The 20554-nt window shown below is 29.5% G+C and overlaps 2 protein-coding genes across 3 annotated transcripts; one reads left to right on the top strand and one right to left on the bottom strand.

The window, feature by feature from the left end:
* The first annotated feature begins 3346 nt into the window (after positions 1-3346).
* On the top strand, positions 3347-4698 carry LOC107014103 (ornithine decarboxylase-like). Its single transcript, XM_015213966.2, has one exon. The coding sequence runs from the start codon at positions 3366-3368 to the stop codon at positions 4575-4577; it is 1212 nt and encodes a 403-aa protein (XP_015069452.1). The 5' UTR covers positions 3347-3365; the 3' UTR covers positions 4578-4698.
* Positions 4699-7387: 2689 nt separating this feature from the next.
* LOC107015511 (histone H2A deubiquitinase MYSM1-like) lies at positions 7388-11799 on the bottom strand. Of its 2 annotated transcripts, XM_027915864.1 has the most exons (7): positions 11637-11799; positions 9890-11030; positions 9451-9564; positions 9220-9331; positions 9039-9100; positions 8494-8922; positions 7388-8398 (listed from the first exon to the last, which is right to left on the bottom strand). In XM_027915864.1, exons 2-7 carry the CDS (start codon positions 9899-9901, stop codon positions 7757-7759), a joined length of 1371 nt encoding a protein of 456 aa, XP_027771665.1. In that variant the 5' UTR covers positions 9902-11030; positions 11637-11799; the 3' UTR covers positions 7388-7756. The 2 variants fall into 2 exon arrangements, with proteins under 2 accessions (XP_027771665.1, XP_015071307.1); XM_015215821.2 differs by lacking the exon at positions 9890-11030 and having other exon boundaries at positions 11637-11798.
* Positions 11800-20554: the final 8755 nt, after the last annotated feature.

A 20554-nucleotide genomic window follows, 5' to 3' on the forward strand; every position in this document is an offset into this window, starting at 1 on the left:
GCGAAAATGGGTACCACAAAAACAACTGCTACGATCTACTGATTTTCAAAGTTAATCATTGTTAATTAACTTTAAAAAGCCGCAAGACCGAAACCGCGAACAAAACCTCATATTATTACTCAATTTTTAAGATAAAACTCACTTTTTCACTCTTTTCTCTTTGGTATCGTACTTTCTTTTTTTTGTAATATTCTCTGTGTTTTTCAATTTCAATCTCTATGTTCTCTATATCTCTCTCTATCTTTTTTTTTTCAACTGAACGTGGGTTATATAATTTTTTTTTGGTGAGAATCTGGTGCTAATTTTAAGAAACGTAGTGTAGTGCGATTAGGATTAAATTTAAAAATTAGTTGAGAAAATTGGGGTTGAGATAAGAATAATAATAATAGCAAATTAACAAAAATAAAAATTAAAAAAAAATGTGTGAAACTTTAAGAAAAAACGTACAAAAGGGAAAAAAAATAAATGGGATGAGATTTTTTAGGAAAATAAGTTAGGAAGTTGGGAATAATTAGGATAAGGTAAAACAAATTTGATATCTTTAGGACTCCTCTTTTTCACAATATTTTCTATATTATTATTTTTAGACTAGATAATTAACAAATAACTTAAATTCCCAACTTCTATTTATCAATTTTTTTTATTATTAAACTATAATTGATCTTATAATTTTTATTAATTTACAATTTATTATTATTATTTTATTTTATTTTAAATATAACCCTTTTTAAATTGGTGTAAAATATATTATGTTTTGGTAAAAAATTAGGTGTTCACACCCAATAAAAAAATTACATAAGGAACTCTAATATGAGCTCCTCCTATTCTTTAAGAAAATATGTGGCTTCCTCCAGCTCTTCAAAGAATAAATTAATGAATTTGCATAAGGAACTGTCTCCTGAGTCATTGTATACTTTTGATGTAGACCAAAGAAATCGTCACGAGGTAAAATTCAAGTTTTCTTCTGATTCACTTATTTTTGAAGTATAAAATGTGAAATAATTTGAACACTTAATATGATAATGGAGTAATTTTCTTAAAATTTAGGTGTTTTTTACTTGCTTGTTTTTGAATCAGAGATATTTCTATTGTTTGAATCTGCCTAAACTTTGACAAATGTTATAATTTGTGTAAAAATCTTTTTTTTTACTATGAACCAGAAAATCTTTAATTTTTACCGTGAACAAAAAACAAATATTTATAGTTTGTATAAAAATCAATGTTCCTAATATCTAGTTTATCTCTAAATATCCTACTAAATTCATTATCTTCTTCATCAGCTTTAAGGAACTAGTTTAATTTTTTTCTCAAAAGCAAGACTAAAGTTTTATATTGATATAATGGCAAATACTCGTAATAAAACATAGGATAAAGATTTTCACTATAAAATTGAAGTAACTAATTTTCATAGAGAATGGATTGTTCTCTTATAGATATATTAAACAAGTAGGAGAGAGATAATTTATTTTTTTGTGTTAAGTATATTTTGAGGAAAATAGGCAAAGTTATGTGATATTGTAGTCCTAAAACAAACATAAGTGATATTCTTAGGTAATTTCCCAAACATGGGTAACTATATGGGGAAATTATTGATATGAAAAGTCATTATGTCCCTCAATCACTAATTAATATGTTTGAGTTGAATTTGATTTTTTCCTATATCTCACTTTTCTATAGATAACTCAATCCGTCCAACTATATCCATGGTTAAGAGTCGTTTTGCATCATTATTTTTGTGAGATCAAAAATACTTATTTAAGAAGTATATTCTTTAAAAGAAAATTAAGATTTTTGACAAATTATTAGAACTACTTTAAATTGAAGTTGTTAGGAAAAAAGTTGCAAATTTCTGCTTTATTAAAAAGGTAGAAGTAGAAGTCAAAAATTATTTTTAGAAGATCAAAATATCTCTATCATATATATAAATTTACATAATATACCTATGTAGTATCTCTTATTAATTAATTTGCATATTTTTTTTTTGGGGGAGGGGGGGAGGGGTGAGGATTGGGTAAAAAGTTGAAGTCAAAAATATATTTTTAAAAACAAGCTTTAAATTTATTTTATTATTTATTTTTGTTTTATTTTATTGGGGGTGGTTTGAGGATAAGGACAAAATAATGATTTTCTCAAAAAAAAAAAATTATAATTTGAAGTTGGAAGAGAGTTCTGGAAAATATTTTCTCTAAGTTTTGAAGGAAAGTCATTTTTCTTAAATTTGAAAAAAATAAGTTGATTTGAAAAATATTTTCCAAAAAATGTTTTCCTTCGTACCAAACAGACACTTAGGGGCTGTTTGGTTACTGGTTAGAGTTATGCAGGTATTAGCTATGCAGGGTTTAGTTATGCAGGTATTAGTTATGTTGGGTTTAATTATGCAGGGTTTAGTTATGCGGGTATTAGCTAAGCAGGGTTTGGCTATGCAGGTATTAGTTATGCAGGATTTAGAGATAACAATACATGAATTATTAATTATTGAATATTAAACTTGTTGTAAATTATTAATATATATTATTTATAAAATAATAATAACACATGCTAATAAAATGTGAAATATATTGAATAATATATAATGCTAATATTTGATTAGCATATGCATCGTTAAAAAATATACAATCAATTTTTAATATTAAAAAAATATTTATATTTGCATAAATCAATCAAAACGGTAAGTATATAAAAACAAATGAAAATAATCTATATATAATAAGAATTAAAAAACAATACGTGTTGATAGGAAACAATAAAGTTCTCAATTAAAAAAATAAAAAAATTAAAATGGTCTAAATATAAAAAAGAATAAAACCAACAAACTTATATATAGGAAAACAATAAAGTTTCTAATTAAAAACAATAAAATAAATTAACAAGGTAAATATGTAAGTTATCACTTTAATACATGTATAACTAATACCCACATAACTTATTCCACCTTCTACCTGCATAACTTTATACATACATTCCCTCATAAGTTATGTTAGTACTAATTATGTATGACTACAAAAATGCAATCAAACATAGTATAAGTTATATTGAGTTTTCTATCTAAACAAAAATTTCTACCAAACATAATATAACTTAATATATTATTTTATACATAATTAAAATATAAGTTATATCGTAACCACACGCCCCGAAAGTTAAAAGTGCCAAAATGTATTTGAAAGTAATGGATAAGTAGTCGGTTACGTTACTAAACGTGGCCGGGCTAGAGCACGAGAATGTTCCTCCAATTTATTTTTTTTGGTTACAAAAAGCGTGACCTGATTTTGGGCATTCTATGACACTATTTAATAAACGAGATTGTTGATAAATGTAATAAATTAAACACTACTCTATCCTTTAATTCTCTTCATTTAATTATCATGTTCTTGTCTACAGATCATGCTAAGACTCAAGTCATGTCCAAAATACCAAAAGATGGCACCATGACTGATTTAATCCGTTCAATTGCCACTGATCAGAAGCATGAAGCTGGACAACCATTTTATATACTCGATTTAGTCACAATTGAGAAGGTTATGGACAAATGGAACCATTCTTTTCCAAATGTGAAGCCTTTCTATGCTGTCAAATGCAACAATGAACCAGCTCTTCTTACTAAACTAGCCAATTTGGGTGCTAATTTTGATTGTGCTAGCTTACTCGAGATTGACACCGTCTTAAATCTCGGAATCAGCCCAAATCAAATCATTTTTGCTAACCCTTGCAAGGCTGTTTCACACATCAAGCATGCAGCTGCTGTTGGGGTCAATCTCACTACTTTTGACTCTAAGCTCGAAGTTGACAAGATCAAAAAATGGCACCCACAGTGCCATTTACTGCTCCGGATCAAAGCCCCTAGTGATAGCGGTTCCTTGCGTCCCCTGGGGAAAAAATTCGGAGCATTGCCAGAAGAAATTGAACCACTCCTGCATTACGCTTGTAAGGTGGCTGGTTTAAAAGTTGTAGGCGTTACATTTCACGTTGGATCTATTGCACAAGATCCCACTATTTATCGCAAGGCGATCGCCCATGCTAAGTCTGTGTTTGATGTAGCTGATGATCTTGGAATTCCTAAAATGCAAATTCTAAACATTGGTGGTGGGTTTAGATCCACCCCGTTGTTCGAAGAAATAGCTAGTGTAGTAAACGAAGCAGTCCAAGACTATTTACCCGATCTTAATTTAACAATAATTGCAGAGCCTGGACGTTTCTTTCCTGAAACGGCTTTTACTTTAGTCACACATGTGATTGGTAAAAGAGTTAGAGGTGAGAAAATAGAGTATTGGATTGACGAAGGGATTTATGGATCATTTAGGCCAACACTTTATAACAGTTGCTTTGTGGGTATCAAGCCAATTTCAATGAAAGCATCAGAAGAATGTTGTAAAATATGTGAATCATCGACTATTTACGGACCAAGTTGTGACTCCCTTGATGCAGTGGCCATTGACATACAATTCCCTGAGCTAGAATTAGATGATTTGATTGTGTTCTATAACATGGGCGCATACTCAAATTGTGCAGCAACAAAGTTCAATGGATTTGACATGTTATCGACGCCTACCTATATTGTTAGCACCAATTCTACCTAAGAATAAAACAGACGTGCAAAGAAAAGTTGTATGATAGAGACCTTGTTTTTTTCTGTTTGTTGCATCTACAAATGAATATGCCAGGTTTATAATACTTACCTGGTGTTAATTTGCAATTTAATTTTTGTACAATTCTCTATTATTCAACTTTCTATACAATTAGAATGTTACGACGTGTTAAAAGAAAAAATGACAGAATTTTTGATAATCGATTCAACTTCAAGAGAAAAATCAATTTTGAAAAAGAATTGTCACTTTAATTTTTTTTTTAAAGGAGATTAAGAAAATTTGAATTAAGTCTAAAAAGTTTTTAAAGGAAAGGATATGAGGTTGTTATTTGCGTTTTGGCATTTGTAATATTCGCTAACACGCGATTATCCTATTACTTTAAAATATTTGACTAACTTGAAAATACTTAAAAAATAAATAAACAGCCGTTAAAAATTATTTGAAAAAGAAATTGACTTAAACTTTGAAATACTACAGAGAGGAAAGTAACCTTGGTCAAAAATGATCAAGTGAGACAAGTAATAAAATCACTTAATTTAATTAATACATAAGGTTCATCCTAAGGGTATTGAATTAAATTAAATCAATCAATAGACTTAGAGACTAGAGTTAATACAAAACTAATAAACAACAAGTAATCACAATCAAATAAATTTAAAATAGAAAAAATAACAAAAATCTCACTTTTAAGTTCTCTTATTACCATTATTCTCTATTAATTTTACAAATTTCCAAAATCACTCATTTTTACACATCTAATGTATCAGCGCATCAAATTAATATATCATATATAAAATGTACATCATATTAGTGTATCATGTATAAAGTGTAATGTATCTTAATTAATGATTAATGTATTAGTATTTATATTATTGTATCAGTTTGAGGGATTTCTGTAATTATAAATTCATAAGAGACAAATGGTAATTTTGCCTTAAAAGTATATGATTTCTGTCATTTGCCCTTAAAAACAAGAGAGGAATTGAATTTGGGCTTGCAGCCCAATTTCTACCCAAACAAATTGAGCCCATAAACTTGTTATATTGAACATCTGCTGCTGCACTCTGTTTTGGGCCCATTTCCGTCCCTGTATCACTCACATACAATTTCTGTATATCTGCTGTTTTTCCTGAATATTATATGTATACCACGTGTATACTGGTTGTATACGATCACCTTTCAGCCTCTGAAACCTGTAATTCGGTGTCCCTTAGACTCGAATATTGAGGGGGTTGACCCGGATAGCCAGCTCCAATGCACAAATCTCCAACGGATTCAGAGTCATCTGATTGACGATCAAGGACGAGAAGGAACGCGAGATGGCTCCATCTGGATGATTCTCGACGATTCGCGTACGTATTCTCGTAAGAACGAGAGGATGAAATAGCGCTAGTTCGACCGGGGCGTTGCGTATGAACTCTATATATTATTAAATATATGTCTTACAAATGAGCTTAAAAGGTTTATAAGATGGGTAAAATATAGGGTAAAAATGGTCAGATTTGCGGTTTAGATATGAATTTCAATTATGACCAATTGTAATTAAGAATTTAGCCATTTTGAGTTAACTAGTATATCCAGTTAAAGATTATAAGACGAATTAATATTAATTAACTAACGAGCTTTTCAATCTTAACAAAGTAAAATAAATAACTTAGATATAAACTATTTAACTCAAAAAAACAATTTATTAATCAACTAAACTAATTAACATAATATTTAAGTAAAAAATAAAATCCTTTTTCAAAATAATTTTCGAATATTCATAAAATGTGCAATTATATAAATAATTAAACAAAACATACCAATTACTTAAAAATTATATAAAGTGACAATTATTTAAAAAATATCTTGGAAAATATTTTTTAATATTATAAAGCCAATTATTTGAAATTAAAGAAGTTTCATCATCAAATTATATTGTGGAGGGCCAAACTGGGTGTCAACAATACATTTTTAGTGTATTCCACTAAATATTAGTCTTTTTCATATAGGCAACTTTATGCCACGTGCTGCCCAAGTAACATGGAACTCATTAAGTTTTGTATCTCAATTCTGTGTTTGTTCAGGAAGTGTTTAATTTGAATCTTTGTTGATCTGGCATCTCACAGAAGTTTTGATTACAAAATCAGTCAATCCACTTGTTCAAATTGGTGTAATTGAAAAATGAAAACTATCTTAGAAAGCAGGGAAATGTTGGATCTACTTTTCCTTATTATACTATGTAGTGAAAATGATATTTATGATTAATTTGCATATGCCATTTCATTCACATCATATCATAAATAATTAAGATGCTCTACTTCTGAATCTTGATATTTTGTTAGTACATACCTTGTAAATTGATAACTTTGACAGTTGACAATTCTATTTTTGCTCATTATATTGTAAAGTGAATATATATGATATACACAACATAAACCCTATGCTTTGAATCCTCATATTTTTCTTCTTCAATTCATGTCTACCATCCCCTCAAATTAAAAATATCGTCTTCTGGCATGTGTGCTTTTATAGTTGTGCTGTTGCTCATTGTACTGTTTAGCTGAACACGATATTGGTATGTGTGTCCCATCTAAATACTGTTCATATGTTTCGTTTTTGAGAATCAGAAGACTTTGAAAGTGCAGTTACACGTACTTTTTATTATGTAGTTTTAAAATATCTTAATTTAATTTTAAAATGTTGAGCTTATATATCTGATCTAATTAAACTCTGAAGATCAATGAACAAGAAAGGTTTACAAAACTGTGATGTCTTGATGGACATTCTTTAAAGTAAAGAAAAAAACAACACCAAAGTCATAAAAACAAGAGATATTTGGTTGTATTTGGATAACATAAAAGTGGCATCCTTATAGAGTTAGAACACTCTGAAGAAAATTACAATGAGTATGATACAGAACAACTGCTACACGACTAGTTGATAGGAAAAAATGCAGCTGCGCGTTTTTTGGCTGCAAACTCAGTTTCGTGTGCAGCTGAAAAATATGAAAGGAAACTAAAAGAATGTTGAAAAAGCTACAGAGTTGAGAGTGTCGCGGAGCTCCTGAATTAGATTATCTGCAGACCTAAGACTCCTAAACAGCCATTGGTTAATAAAACAGAAATGCTGTGCAGAACACCAGAACTTCTGGCTGGTCAGGAGGAGGAAACTGTACCAAAAAAGTGCTATGAACACACGCGAACCCTTTGAGATTCTCTCTCTTCTAAAACAGCTCCGGATGACTTGCCATCCCTCTCTGCTAAACATCTTTTGTATGGTACAAATCCCTTGATCTTGGTTGTACATTTGGACTCAACTGTTTCACAACTCCTGTTTCCATCGTCAACTTCACTAGCTGAGCCAATGCTTGAACCAGTCGATGATCCCTCTCTTTGAGGTTCTTCATCTTTTAGTCCCTGACAATGAGAAGCAGTCTCCACGGTTGTTTGGCCACACGATGAGATGGACCGATATAAGAGATCTTGGTACCAGGACCACCAAGAAATTGTAGCTGCAGGGAAGGCTGCAGTACTCTCACGATTGTTTTCAAGCATGTTTTGTGACAACCAAGATGCTGGTGGAATCATATTGCCTGGAACCATGGCAAGTATAAACGGTGAATTTGCTTGGTTAGCTTGGAATCCATGAAGTACATCTTCATTGCTGATCTCGTTTTCCTTTTCTGTGTTGTATGGAGCTGGCGGAGCAAGGTTATTGGCATCTGGTACGAAAACCGTCTTTCCAAACAGCTTGATACTTGCAGAAGGTGGTTCAACAGCTAGCTTTTCACCATTACAAGAATTCTCTGTATGAACTATATCACATTCCTGCAAAAAGGCACATATACCCCTGAGGTAAGTCAAAAGTGTACAGCTTAAATAGCATTGCAAAGCAAAATAGACCAAACTTTAAGAAGAAATACCATGAACTCTGAATTGGTAATCGGACTGGTACTAGCAGCTACTGGTTTTAACGTGACGTGGATTGCATCCACATTGTTGGAGTTTGAGCTCATACTCTCATCATCATTCTCCGCAGAAATTATATTTGCAGTGTGTGCATCCGTAGTACAAGAGACTGGTGAAAAGCGAGAGTTCTGCTGCTCAGCAACTGAATATTCAGCAATCCCTAGACCAATTGCTGGCAAAACTGAATCTGGAGAACAACTCTCCCTTCCTGATGCATTTGGGGAAGGAGACCTTTCAGGCTGACCTGAAACTGCCTTGTTAGCTATAGATGAATCAGCCATTTTGCGAGGGTATGGATGCAGTGGTTTCTTCTTCGGCCGAGGAGGAGGTATGTCAATCACATTTAGGGATTCATCACCATCATTCCCTGAATCTCGAGCAACCTAAAATGTAGATTAAAAATTCAATGCTTGTAGCCACCCAGGCATCTCTGCCTTAATTTGGACAGGATGGAGAATCAAGCAAACTTCCTAAAATTTGTCAGAATCTAGGGACCAACCTTGGCAAAAAACTTCTGTGCATGACTACGAATCTGAATTGCAGTTTTGCTTCCAACATATTCTGCATGATTAAAGAGACATGTTATAAACATCTATTTAGATTGAAACCCATAAATGGGAGGGGGATCAGCAGAAGAATGGACCTTTTATCGGGAACAAACAACCGTATACCACACTTACCTTCTATTTGGCGCCAAGCACGGCCATAAAGCTTTAATGCTTCAAGAAATCTCTGGTGTTCTTCCTCTGTCCATTTCTCTCTCTGTTTTGTAATGGTATAAGGCTTCCTAGCCTGTTGCACATGAGATTAAGTGATCCAATTAAGCACCAATCGAGCTATATGCTATCTTACCTATCTCAAATGAACTGAAGGAAAATAACTTGGAATACATTCATGGGAGGGATGTTGACCTTAAGCACATTTTCGTTGGCAAGACAAGTCGGGGCCTTTCCCTGAGTAGCCACAGTTTCCAACTTTGAGCTAATCATGGATGAGGCACCTTGCTGAGCCCCCTCAACTTGATTCTGTGGAATTGTGAAGAAAGCATACTTCATAAGAATATATCCTTCAAGTAAACTCAATTAAAATGAAATAAAGTGCCAGAAAGAAAACCCAGGGCACAGGCTTCCTCCCATTCAGCAGACAGAATTCTAGCTCAAATCGCTCTCATTAAATCATGCTTAAGATTCCAATTAACATCAACTGCTCTGTGGTGCAAACATTCTATATTTTCACCCCTATTTCTATATGCCATATGAATTTTGACAACCATCAGTCTATTTTTCTCCCCAAACATAATTAATAGAAGTATTTTAAAACCGGACAGAGAGATAAAAGAACAACTACTACCACAGATAGCATCCCAAGGAGCAGGCAAGAAGGAAAAGCTGAAACAGTTGGAAAGGCCTCGTAAATTTACTTCCATGTGGTTGACGTCACTGGAAAAGGATAACTAAGTATCCAAGTTGGAAATGAGATTGAAGCATAGCTTCAAACTTCTTGAAGCCATGGACTCACAAGGCAGAAGCTGCAGGATTCAAGACTCGAAATTGAATTTGTGATATCAAGCTTGGCCTAAAGGATTGTCTCGCTCACTAGACTGTTAAACCATAGCCTCAAGTTGGCAATATATTCAATTATCGCGAAGGCAAGGAGTTTTATGACACACTTCCCAAGGGGACTGTAAATTAGGGGGAGAGCTAGCACCTCAATAACGGGTTCGGTAAAACACAGTAACTCTAGCATAAACCCTATATTTGTGTCAAAAAAATCCATGTAATATGTCTATACAATTTGTCAAGAACGCAATAACTTTCTTTCTTTTGAATCTAGTCCATAAACTCAAAATGCTAGCTCCATGTCTGCTATAACTTAGAACCCTAGAATCATTGTCCATTAACTTTGACTTTTGAGAAGCTTAGCCTAAGTTTAACTATCAACGACAAAAATAACAATTATGATGCCAAAGATTTTGTCCCTCCTTAATAGATGCCCCCAAGTAGCATGTTTCTGATTATCCATTTGATCTTAGTCTATGTTCGTTGAGTTTGAATGACCATTGGTTACAACAATTCAAGACAGGTTAGATACTTGAGTTCATGTTAATATCTGTGTTGTTCCGTTAATCCATATGCCAACAATGTCTCTATTTCAAATTAGCTAGGTCATCACGCTTCATACAAAGGCAGATCCATGATGTAATACTTTTGAGTTCAACCTTCAAAATTCTTAGTATTGAAATCATTGTGTTTAGGGGTTACACTAGGTTTGTTGCTGTTGTTGTTTAACTCATTGTGTTTTAAAAGAACTATGAGCTCAGATCTACTATTATTGCAATTCTCGGGGATCTTTTACTCATAAATCAATTATAGTTCATATGAATCCACAGCTAAATAGCTGCATCAGCCCCAGGCATCATGTATAGCATTGTGTAATGGTTATCTACTTGCCCACAAGGATGTAAAAGAGTATATTGGCAGCAATGTATACCCTATCATCAAACAAATTATTTCAACATTAGCTGAATTACATGTCCAACACCACTAAAGAAACGTCTCAGCCAGATCGAAACCGGGAACAGATATCCTCACATCACATCAGAAAACATGAACAATAATCAGTAGTGTCCTCTTTTTGAGTAAATGCTATCTAGGTTTTACTTCAAGATTTAAATTAGCTCGAACCAGATTGTCACTCAACTAATAGTTATTATCTCATAACGTCAGACTGACTTTCATAACTACCATCTGTCAAAACAAACCAATTAGGCAGCTATGTTGACCTACGACCTATCCTCCATAGCATTTTCCCTGCCATTAAACTAAATTTACTATTTCTGGAAACATAATTAATTCCAAATACTCAAAAAAACAGAAAACTCAACAGTACAAAATATCATTTATTCCTCATAAATATCATAGCTTAACATGCAGATGCACCTTTAAATCTAAAAAAAAAAATCAAAACTTTATACATTCAACAAAAAAAGTTTACTTCCAGATATAGTAAGAAAACATCAAATTAAGAAATACCCATATTCCAAAAATGAATCTTGAAAAAAGAAAGAACTAAATTAAATATAAGAAAGTCCACATACCACTGCATCTGCTACCATTGCTGCAAAAAAATCTTTAAAATAATAAAAATTAGACCACAAAAAAAGATGCTTCACTTCTCTTGTAACCCAAAAAAAAAATTATTGAGAAGTGGAAAAAATGAAACCAAAAAAATGGTCTGTAAAATAGGAAGATGAAATAAAATGAAAGGGAAAATATAAGAACAGAAGAACAAGAATGGAAGGGGTAGAAAATTTTTGGTGTGGGGGTGGGGTATGCCACGTAGGATATTGAGGTTGGATTTTCCATATATTTTTTTTAATAAATAAAATAAAAAATTGTTAATAGAAACATCAAGAAGGTTGTAGAAAGTTGTAATTTGTGGCTGTGAATGGAAGTTTAGAGATGACACGTGTCAATGTCAGGCTGGCCCATTAATGAAACCATATCTCTATCTCACTCATAAATAGTGACACCAAAGTCCAAGTATGATTTGTTCTTTTGCTATCTGTGGAACATATTCAGCCAACCAATCATACATCCATATTAGAGTAACAAAATATTTATTTAATACTCTCTCCGTTTTAATTTGTTTGTTCTGTTTTAATTTAACATAAATTTAAATTAAATATATCAAAACGTTCTTTAATTTTATATAATTACTTGATCCTCTATGCATTATTAAAATAGTATTTGATATAGTGTATCCAAATTAAAATATAATTAAATTGATATTAAATAAATAAAAATAAACAGAAAGAGATTAATATCTAAACAATATAATATCTTATCCATCAGTTATTTATTTTTTAATTATTATTTTGATTGATTCGAAAGAGAAAGTTTGTGGCTCTGATTCGTTGTCCTCTTTGGGTGGCTGATTTTGATTCTCTCTGTTTGGGCTTACTCCAACTTAGTTTAGTTTGTGGCCTTAAAATCTTTTTTTCATGTGGCTTCTGCCAGTGTTGTTGGCCAATAAAGCTACTATTCAAATGCATAAAAGTATTTTATTTGAATATTATTATTTAAATTATACTAATTTTAAAAAAAATATTATTTTTTTTTAGATTTAGATTGACCACGCCTAATTTATGAGAAAAATATCTGATGTTATATACGTATAAAGTTCAAATATTTCTGGATGAAGTTCAGGGAAACAAAAACATTTGAACTCTCGGTGTATATAATTACATTTTCAGATACTTTAAAATGTATTTGGTAAAAATATATTTTCTTAAAAATGTAGTAAGTAATATACAAAAAAGGCTTAGTCCACAGGCCGGTTCGATCTAATTCGTTATTGGGCTAGAGTTGGAATAGAATTTTTCAAATTCATTTAAAACTAAGGTTAATAAGTTCGACTCATATAAGCTTTGGTTCATGAAGCTTGATCGGGTCGGGTTAGCCCATAAGCCAAAATATATGAAATAATATTTGAATAAATGATGCACCTCAAAGCTTACAAATATTCTAACATGTCTTACACTAATTCTCTAGCCAAAGATGACTACAAAATAACACACAATTTTAGTGTGATTTTATAGTGTTAATGTAACCTTTCACATTAAATAATTAGAAGTTATGAATATGAAAGGCTTAAGAGGTTATGAATATGAAAGGTTTGAGAGTTATTTATTAATACTAATTTAAGATAGAATTTATATAATTGAAGAGGTATAGGTTTATAAGAAAAAGATAATTGAAAAAAATAAGAAAAAAAATCAAGTAAAAGAAGAAAAATAAGAAAAAATTGAATGTAGGTCATAGAAAGGTGTTACATCACCTCCTCTATGATCCTCATTTATATATATACTAGGTAAATTATCCGCGCTTCGCGCGGTGGTGAACTACGTGAATAATCTACTTCTGAACATTTGATAATATAAGTGTTTTCGAGGTACAACTCTACGATAATTGTCAAGAATATTTTATTCAAAGATGAAACAAAATATTTTTAAATATTAAAATCAAAAAAATTAATTCTAAGTATTTATGCGTTTTTTTTTAATTAATTCTTTATTTTAATTTAATGAGAAAAATATATCATATATAAAGCTGGATAATAAAAATAGGACGTGGGGCCTTACTTTGGCCAGAATTATCATTATCTTTTTTATCAATTTTTTAGTTTTTGTTTATCTCTAAAATATACTAATTGGTGGGGGGAGGGGGGTAATTAAAATAACTTTTATATCTCTCCTTATCATTACTACTACAATTTATTACTCTTCATCTCTCATCTTATTATAATTTATTGTTTTCCTTATATTCTCTCATCTTACCTTTTAGGTTACTATCTTACAATTTTTCTTTTCAATATTTTTTATCTCAATTATCTCATTTAATTTATTGTCATAAAAATTTCTGAAAATTAAAAATATATTTTTAATTAATTTCATCATCTCTCATCACTATTATTATAATATATTATTTTCCTAAAATTCTCTATTTTACCTTTTGTGTCTCTGTTTTTTCTTTTTTTGAAAAAATAGTTTTCTACTATCCTACACGTAATTTCATTATTCTTTATCTCAATTAATCTCATTTATTATTGTCATGAAAAAATTTCAAAAAAATATTTTTTTAAAAAATTTCATCAAATATTATTAATTGATCTTTCCTAAAATGCTTCCTCTTCCTTCTCTCATATTTCTTTCATTCATAAAAAATTATAAAACAAATAAAGTTAGTGATAATAGAACAAGACGATCGAAACGGAAAAAATATTGATAAAAAAATGACAATAGAAATATAATATTATTATGGAAAGCATAACGATTATTTTCCTATTTATACATGTTTCAATTGAGCAATAAATGAAAACACTTATTATTATTTTTAAAATGATAGAGTAATTTATTTTAATTTAAAGAACAAATAAGAATTTATATCAGACTAAGGAATGATCTAACAATTATAAGGAAAAAGTCAAAATTAATTTCTGTAAAAAGATTGTAATTCTTATATAGTTATAATAAGTAATGTTTAGAATTAAAAAAATAAAATAAACGAAAAAGTACAGAAAAGGAAAAACAAGTAATTTAAGGAAATAATATAAGCAATATTAATAATGATATTTAAGGGAAGGAAGTAAAAGAAATCAATAGCATTGATGGTGATAACAATTAAATATGGTCATCATTCATATTTTATAAGATTTTAAGTCTTTTAAAATTAGAATAAACGATAAAAATAAAATAAAATTCGAGGCACAAATTTCCATAGAAGGATAATTTCAATTTTGAGCAATTATTTATTTTAATAAAAATGTTTGAAAGAATATTTGAAAAAATAAAATTAAATAAATATAAGATTTTTGTTTATAAAACATACAATTATCAACGTTGGACTAAGAAATGATCTAAAATTTTTAAGCAAAAAATGTTAAAATCATATTCCATAAAAAAACACTGTGATTCTTAAGTAGTTATAATAGTTAGATTTTACAAATAAATAAATAAAATTTCAGGCATTAGAAATTAAAGAAATATACACGAAAACGTTAATACAAAATAAATACGACCAAAAAAACCAAAAAAAAAGAAGAAAAAAGTTAGTAGACTAAAGAAGAAAAAATAATATTGTTAGTAAATTTTAAGTTAAGTTAAATAATGAAAAATAAATTATAATTTAATTATATATATATATATATATATATATGTATATATATATATATATAAAAAGAAATTATGACATAATAAAATAAGAAAGGAGTTGAATACTTATTCTCCTCCTAAATTTAATACTAATTTACTAAATTGATTGATTTTTTCTCTAAATATATCTTCTTACATATTATGAATTTTTGTTCTCCATATAAAAGAAATCAACATTCTTTTAAAAAAGGCATCTACTTTGAAGACAATTTTTTGTTACATAATCTTTTTCTTGAGATATCCTTTCTTTCTTTTTTTCTTGAAAAACTCACAAGGTCTAGATTTCGCTGGACATCTCAATGACTAAATTTGATATCCGTATATTCATCACCATCATTATCTTTAGATTCTGAGATACTCTCTTTCCCTTTTCAAAAAAGTTGATATATGTATATTCATCACCATCAATATCTTTAGAAGTTTTATCATCACGAATATATTTAGATCTTGCGATACTCTTTCTTTCCTTACCTTGAAAAAATCACAAGGGCTAAAATTTCGTTGGACATCTCAATATCAAAATTGATACCCATATATTCATCATTAGAAGAAGAAGAAGGGAGAAAGTGAAGGTTTCCACTATTGTTGTACAATAGTCAATTTTTTATTTTATTTTATAGGCTAAATAATTATGAACTGTTATGAAAAATGAAAGGATTTAATCTTTTCATCTTCCATTTACTTAAAAGTGTATTAGTATGATGGAAGTTTTAAAGGAGCATGATGTAATGCATTAAATATTTTTCAGTTTTTTAAACAAAAAATTACAAATGAAAATAAAATATCAAAAAAATGAAATAGAACATAAATAGAAATGCTGGCCATAGAGAGGTGCCACATCAGATTTTTTATATCCAGCTTTATATATATATATAGATTGATTGATCGGAGAGAAACCAAAAATAAAATTAATAAATTGATTATTATAGCTTCCCATCTAACATCATATAGTGTTGACTTTGTTACAATTTCTTTCCAAGGGGTTAAATGTTAAAAATAAAATAATTTATTTTTTTATTTTATTTATTTATTATATTAATATGACTATTAATTTATTTCTAGTTCACTTATTAGTTTGTTAATCATTCTTATTAATGCATAAAAATGTATCCTTTTTATTAAGAGAAAAGGATTAAATATGCTCTAAATTATGTGAAAATATTTAGATATATCCCTCGTTTGAAGTTTCGCTTATCCATGCTCTCATCGTTCAATTTTTCGTATATATATGCACGTGTAGACGTTAATTGTTTTGCTAGAAATAATCAACTCATTTTTCTTTCTTTAAATAACAAACGAAATTGTCACATTCCCTTTTAATTATCACGTGTCATTTATTTATATTTTTAGAAAATACACCTCTTTTAGATAAGATATCCGACCCATATTCCCTTGGTAGATATTTCACATAAGCCTACCAATCATATCTGACCAAAATCCCTTTGGTCGAAGAAACGTAATCTCCAACAAACCCATCGTTATCTCCTAAAAAAAATCATTGATGGTGAGCTTTGAGCTCTAACCATGAGCTCACTGATCCGCACAACCTCAAAAACAACCACTAAATAGCTCTGATCACCACAAGCCCCAAAACACCACCCCAAAGTACCCGTTAAAATCCAATCCACACACCTCATTGGTCTGGCAAAACAACCAGCAAACGACTCAAAACAATTGCATTTCAAATATCAAATGTTTTCTCATTTTAAATCTGTCCGGAGGAGTTCAAACTTCAATCACCTTAGATCGAATATCCTATTTAAAAGATCAGGTGCGTTCGTTTTTTTAATATAAATAAATGTTATATGGTCATTAAAAGAGGATGTAGTTTATTATTTAAAGAAAGAAAAATGAGTTGGTTATTTTCAGCAAAGAAACTAATGTCTACAAAGGCATATATATAACAAAAGTTCGCCGTCGACGACATGAGTGAGCGAACTTCAAACGAGAGGTATATCTAGACATTTTTAGGACATATTTAACCCTTATATTAATTGTTTTCTAATTATTTATGAATTACTATTTTTATTTATTTATCCTTCATATCAACTATATTAATCTATCCTTAGTTCTTATATTAAAAATGAATGTTAATTTATCCCTAGTTCTTAGTTAATTATTCTTATTTACAATAAATTTGTCCTTTTTATTGTTTTCTAATTATTTATTAATTATATTAATTTTTTTATTGATTCTTCTTATTAACTATATACTAATCTATCCTCAGTTTTGGTTTATCCTCTTTATTATATTAACGGAAAAGAGCCTAAAATACTCTCAAAGTATTGAAAATGGTACAAAATTATCCTTCATCCACCTATTGGCTCCAAAATGCCCTTCCCACCCACCTATTGGGTCCAAAATACCCTTGTCATCCACCTTTTGGTTCAAAATTGACCACTTATTTAACGATTTTATATTTAAACTATTTAAATATTTTTTTAAAATACGTGGCGCTCAACTATTTGTTATAATTTAACTTATTAGTATAATTTATAAATCAATCCACTACCCACCCCATTACTAATTAAATCCTTCTAAATTGATGAACCCGTCACATTATTAATGCAAGCTACTGCCAATTCAGTGTTTTTAATAATTATAGAAGTAAATTATCATACGTTCAAGTGGCTAAATAAAAATCACCGATAAACTTAAAAGTCTGACTATGTTCATCTTAATTATTCTTACGTCTCAATTATGTAATGTTACTTCATAGGTAATTTTTTTTCAAAATAATATATTAAAGTTTTAAAACAAAACATAAATATTTATAAAACTATATTTAAAAAAAGTGCATGAATTAATTCGGGATGTATTACTTCTTTACCTTTAATCATAAATTTCTAATTCAATTTTGAAAGAAAGTGTCCTCCTTAATAAGCAGCTCAACCTAAATTTAATTGGGGCTTCGATTCGGACTCGAATAATTTTGAATGTCATTTTCAGAAATCTATAATTTCATCGTGTTTTAGTAGTGTTTATGACGATTTTGATATTATAATTGGATTATTAATTGGGTGAGGTTTAGTTTAGGTTGGTTTATAAATTATATTAATAAATTATAATTATAATCAATAGTTGAACGTCAAGTATTTTAAAAAATATTTAAAGAGTTTAATTTTAAAACAATTAAAAAAGTGATCAATTTTGAACCCAAAGGTGGATGACAAGGATATTTTGGAGCCAATAGGTGGATGAAGGGTAATTTTGTACCATTTTTAATTCTTTAAGGGTATTTTAGGCCCTTGTCCATTATATTGATTGTTTTTAGTGCATTTTCAAAACATTAAAGTTATTATTGTTGAGTTTAGCATAATTTTGATGCTTCATGAAAAGTATGAAACAATAAAAAAGGTGAGAAGTGAGTTCACATACTAAAGTTTATGTCACTTGACATATATTTTCTATTCTAAGAGCTTATACATCAATCTATTCATTTTATGAATTTTCTGAAGTCCAAAGAAAGGGAATTTATTTTTTTGTTCGAGTATAACCCGTTATGAAATTTTTGCTTTTTATTCTTATTATCGATTTTGAATTAATGGATAATATTTTTCAAATTCAAATAACATTTTTATTAGATTTTATTGAAAAAATTTGTTATCGAATATTGCAAATTAGTCTTGAGTGGATCAAATCTCTAGTTAGATTTGAGCACGATTTATTTTTAAAAAGATCATTTTGTAACTATGAAGTCTAGATGTTGAAGGATGAATTTTAAGAAATTATTAGGTTAAGAACTGAAAAGTAAGTCCCAATTTCATAGAAAGTGAGCCAAACTACGTGAGAAGCTAAAATATGTGCCAAATTTGGTAGCATTGTTGTCCGAAGTTTGAACTAACATGCGGTGTGATATATAAAACTCGTCTAGTTAGTCAATATTCATTTGTTTGTTTTCAATAAATATATTTATTTCTTTCATTTTAAATTGTCATAATTTTCTTTTTTAAAATCGATAATAATAATTTTGCCTACATTTTGTGTTATATTTTTCATTATATTTATATGTAGAAAAATTGCAATTTATAGTATTTTTTGTATAGTTTTTGAATATATAAATATTTTGTTTAAAATATTAAATTAATATGATCTAATTTAACTTTAAAAATTAGTTAAATTGACTTTCGAAAAACATAACACGACAATTAAAAGCGTTAATGAATCTTAATTATTTAAATTTAGAATATAGTATAGGTATATTTTTCTTTTGATATACATTGTAAATTTGTAATCATTCAAATTTTTATTGATTCCATTTGATTTCCCCCCTTTAATTATTTAACGAATCTGGATAAATCTAAATAATTAATATTTATAACAAATCACTAGCATCATTAAGACAACATGCATCTAATAATCCAAAGACTACATTTGTTGTTACTTCATCCACTTTCACCACTATCCATCACTTTAGTCACTATTATCAATTTTCACCATTATCATTGCAATTACTATCCTTAATCACAATTACCATCCCCAACAATTACTAGTATCACCATTCATCACAATTGATCATTAATCAATATTATTATTAGTCATCATTTACAATCGCCATTACTAATCACCTATCACAACGTTCACCTATCATTATCAATAATTAAATATCTTTATTGTCATTTGTTGTTGTGATCGTCCTTTCAGTCATTAGTATCAACTGTCACTTCAACCATCACTATTATCAGTAGCTATAATATATCAATAATTATGAGTATACAAGTTTCAATCTAACATGTAAAATTGAAAGAAAAAAATATCATTAGTTTATCGATGTTGAATTGTTGAATTAATAATTTTAAAAATAATTTTATTAAACTACCAATTCGAGATGAAATAGTTTGAAAATATTTTCCTTTTAGTTAAGCAAAAATCAAACAGAGAAAAATCTGTTAGGTTGTGGAGCCTGATTAATATATATAATTGTTTACGAGGTTTAAATTTTAGGTTGTACTATTTATTCTCTGTAACAAAAAATACTCTGATTTATTAATACCCCACCACCGTAGAAATTTACTCACGGGGTGTTACCACGAAATATTGATTTCTCTCTTTCTCTCTCTAGATCTCTCGTCTCTTTCTCATGAAAGTTCTTGTATTCTTAATTCATCAAGTGTGTGTGATTCGATCCCAACAAGATCACTAACTGATCAATCATAATGACCAACATCAACCAACACCATTGTAACGACCTGTTTAGTCGTTTTGAGCAGCAGATTTTATTTCTGGAAAAACGGTGTGAGTCGACGGAACCCACGACGGACCGTCATGGACACGACGGGCCGTCGAGGGGGTCTCGTTCCAAA

Source organism: Solanum pennellii, chromosome 3, assembly GCF_001406875.1.
Source record: "Solanum pennellii chromosome 3, SPENNV200".
Classification (NCBI taxonomy): Eukaryota; Viridiplantae; Streptophyta; class Magnoliopsida; order Solanales; family Solanaceae; genus Solanum; species Solanum pennellii.

Coding starts and splice junctions, on each gene's coding strand:
- LOC107014103 (XM_015213966.2), top strand. CDS start 3,366: ATGTTCTTGTCTACAGATCATGCTAAGACTCAAGTCATGTCCAAAATA.
- LOC107015511 (XM_015215821.2), bottom strand. Junction 8,923..9,038: donor CACAGAAGTTTTTTGCCAAG/GTTGGTCCCTAG, acceptor TCTACATTTTAG/GTTGCTCGAGATTCAGGGAA. Junction 8,399..8,493: donor TTACCAATTCAGAGTTCATG/GTATTTCTTCTT, acceptor GCCTTTTTGCAG/GAATGTGATATAGTTCATAC.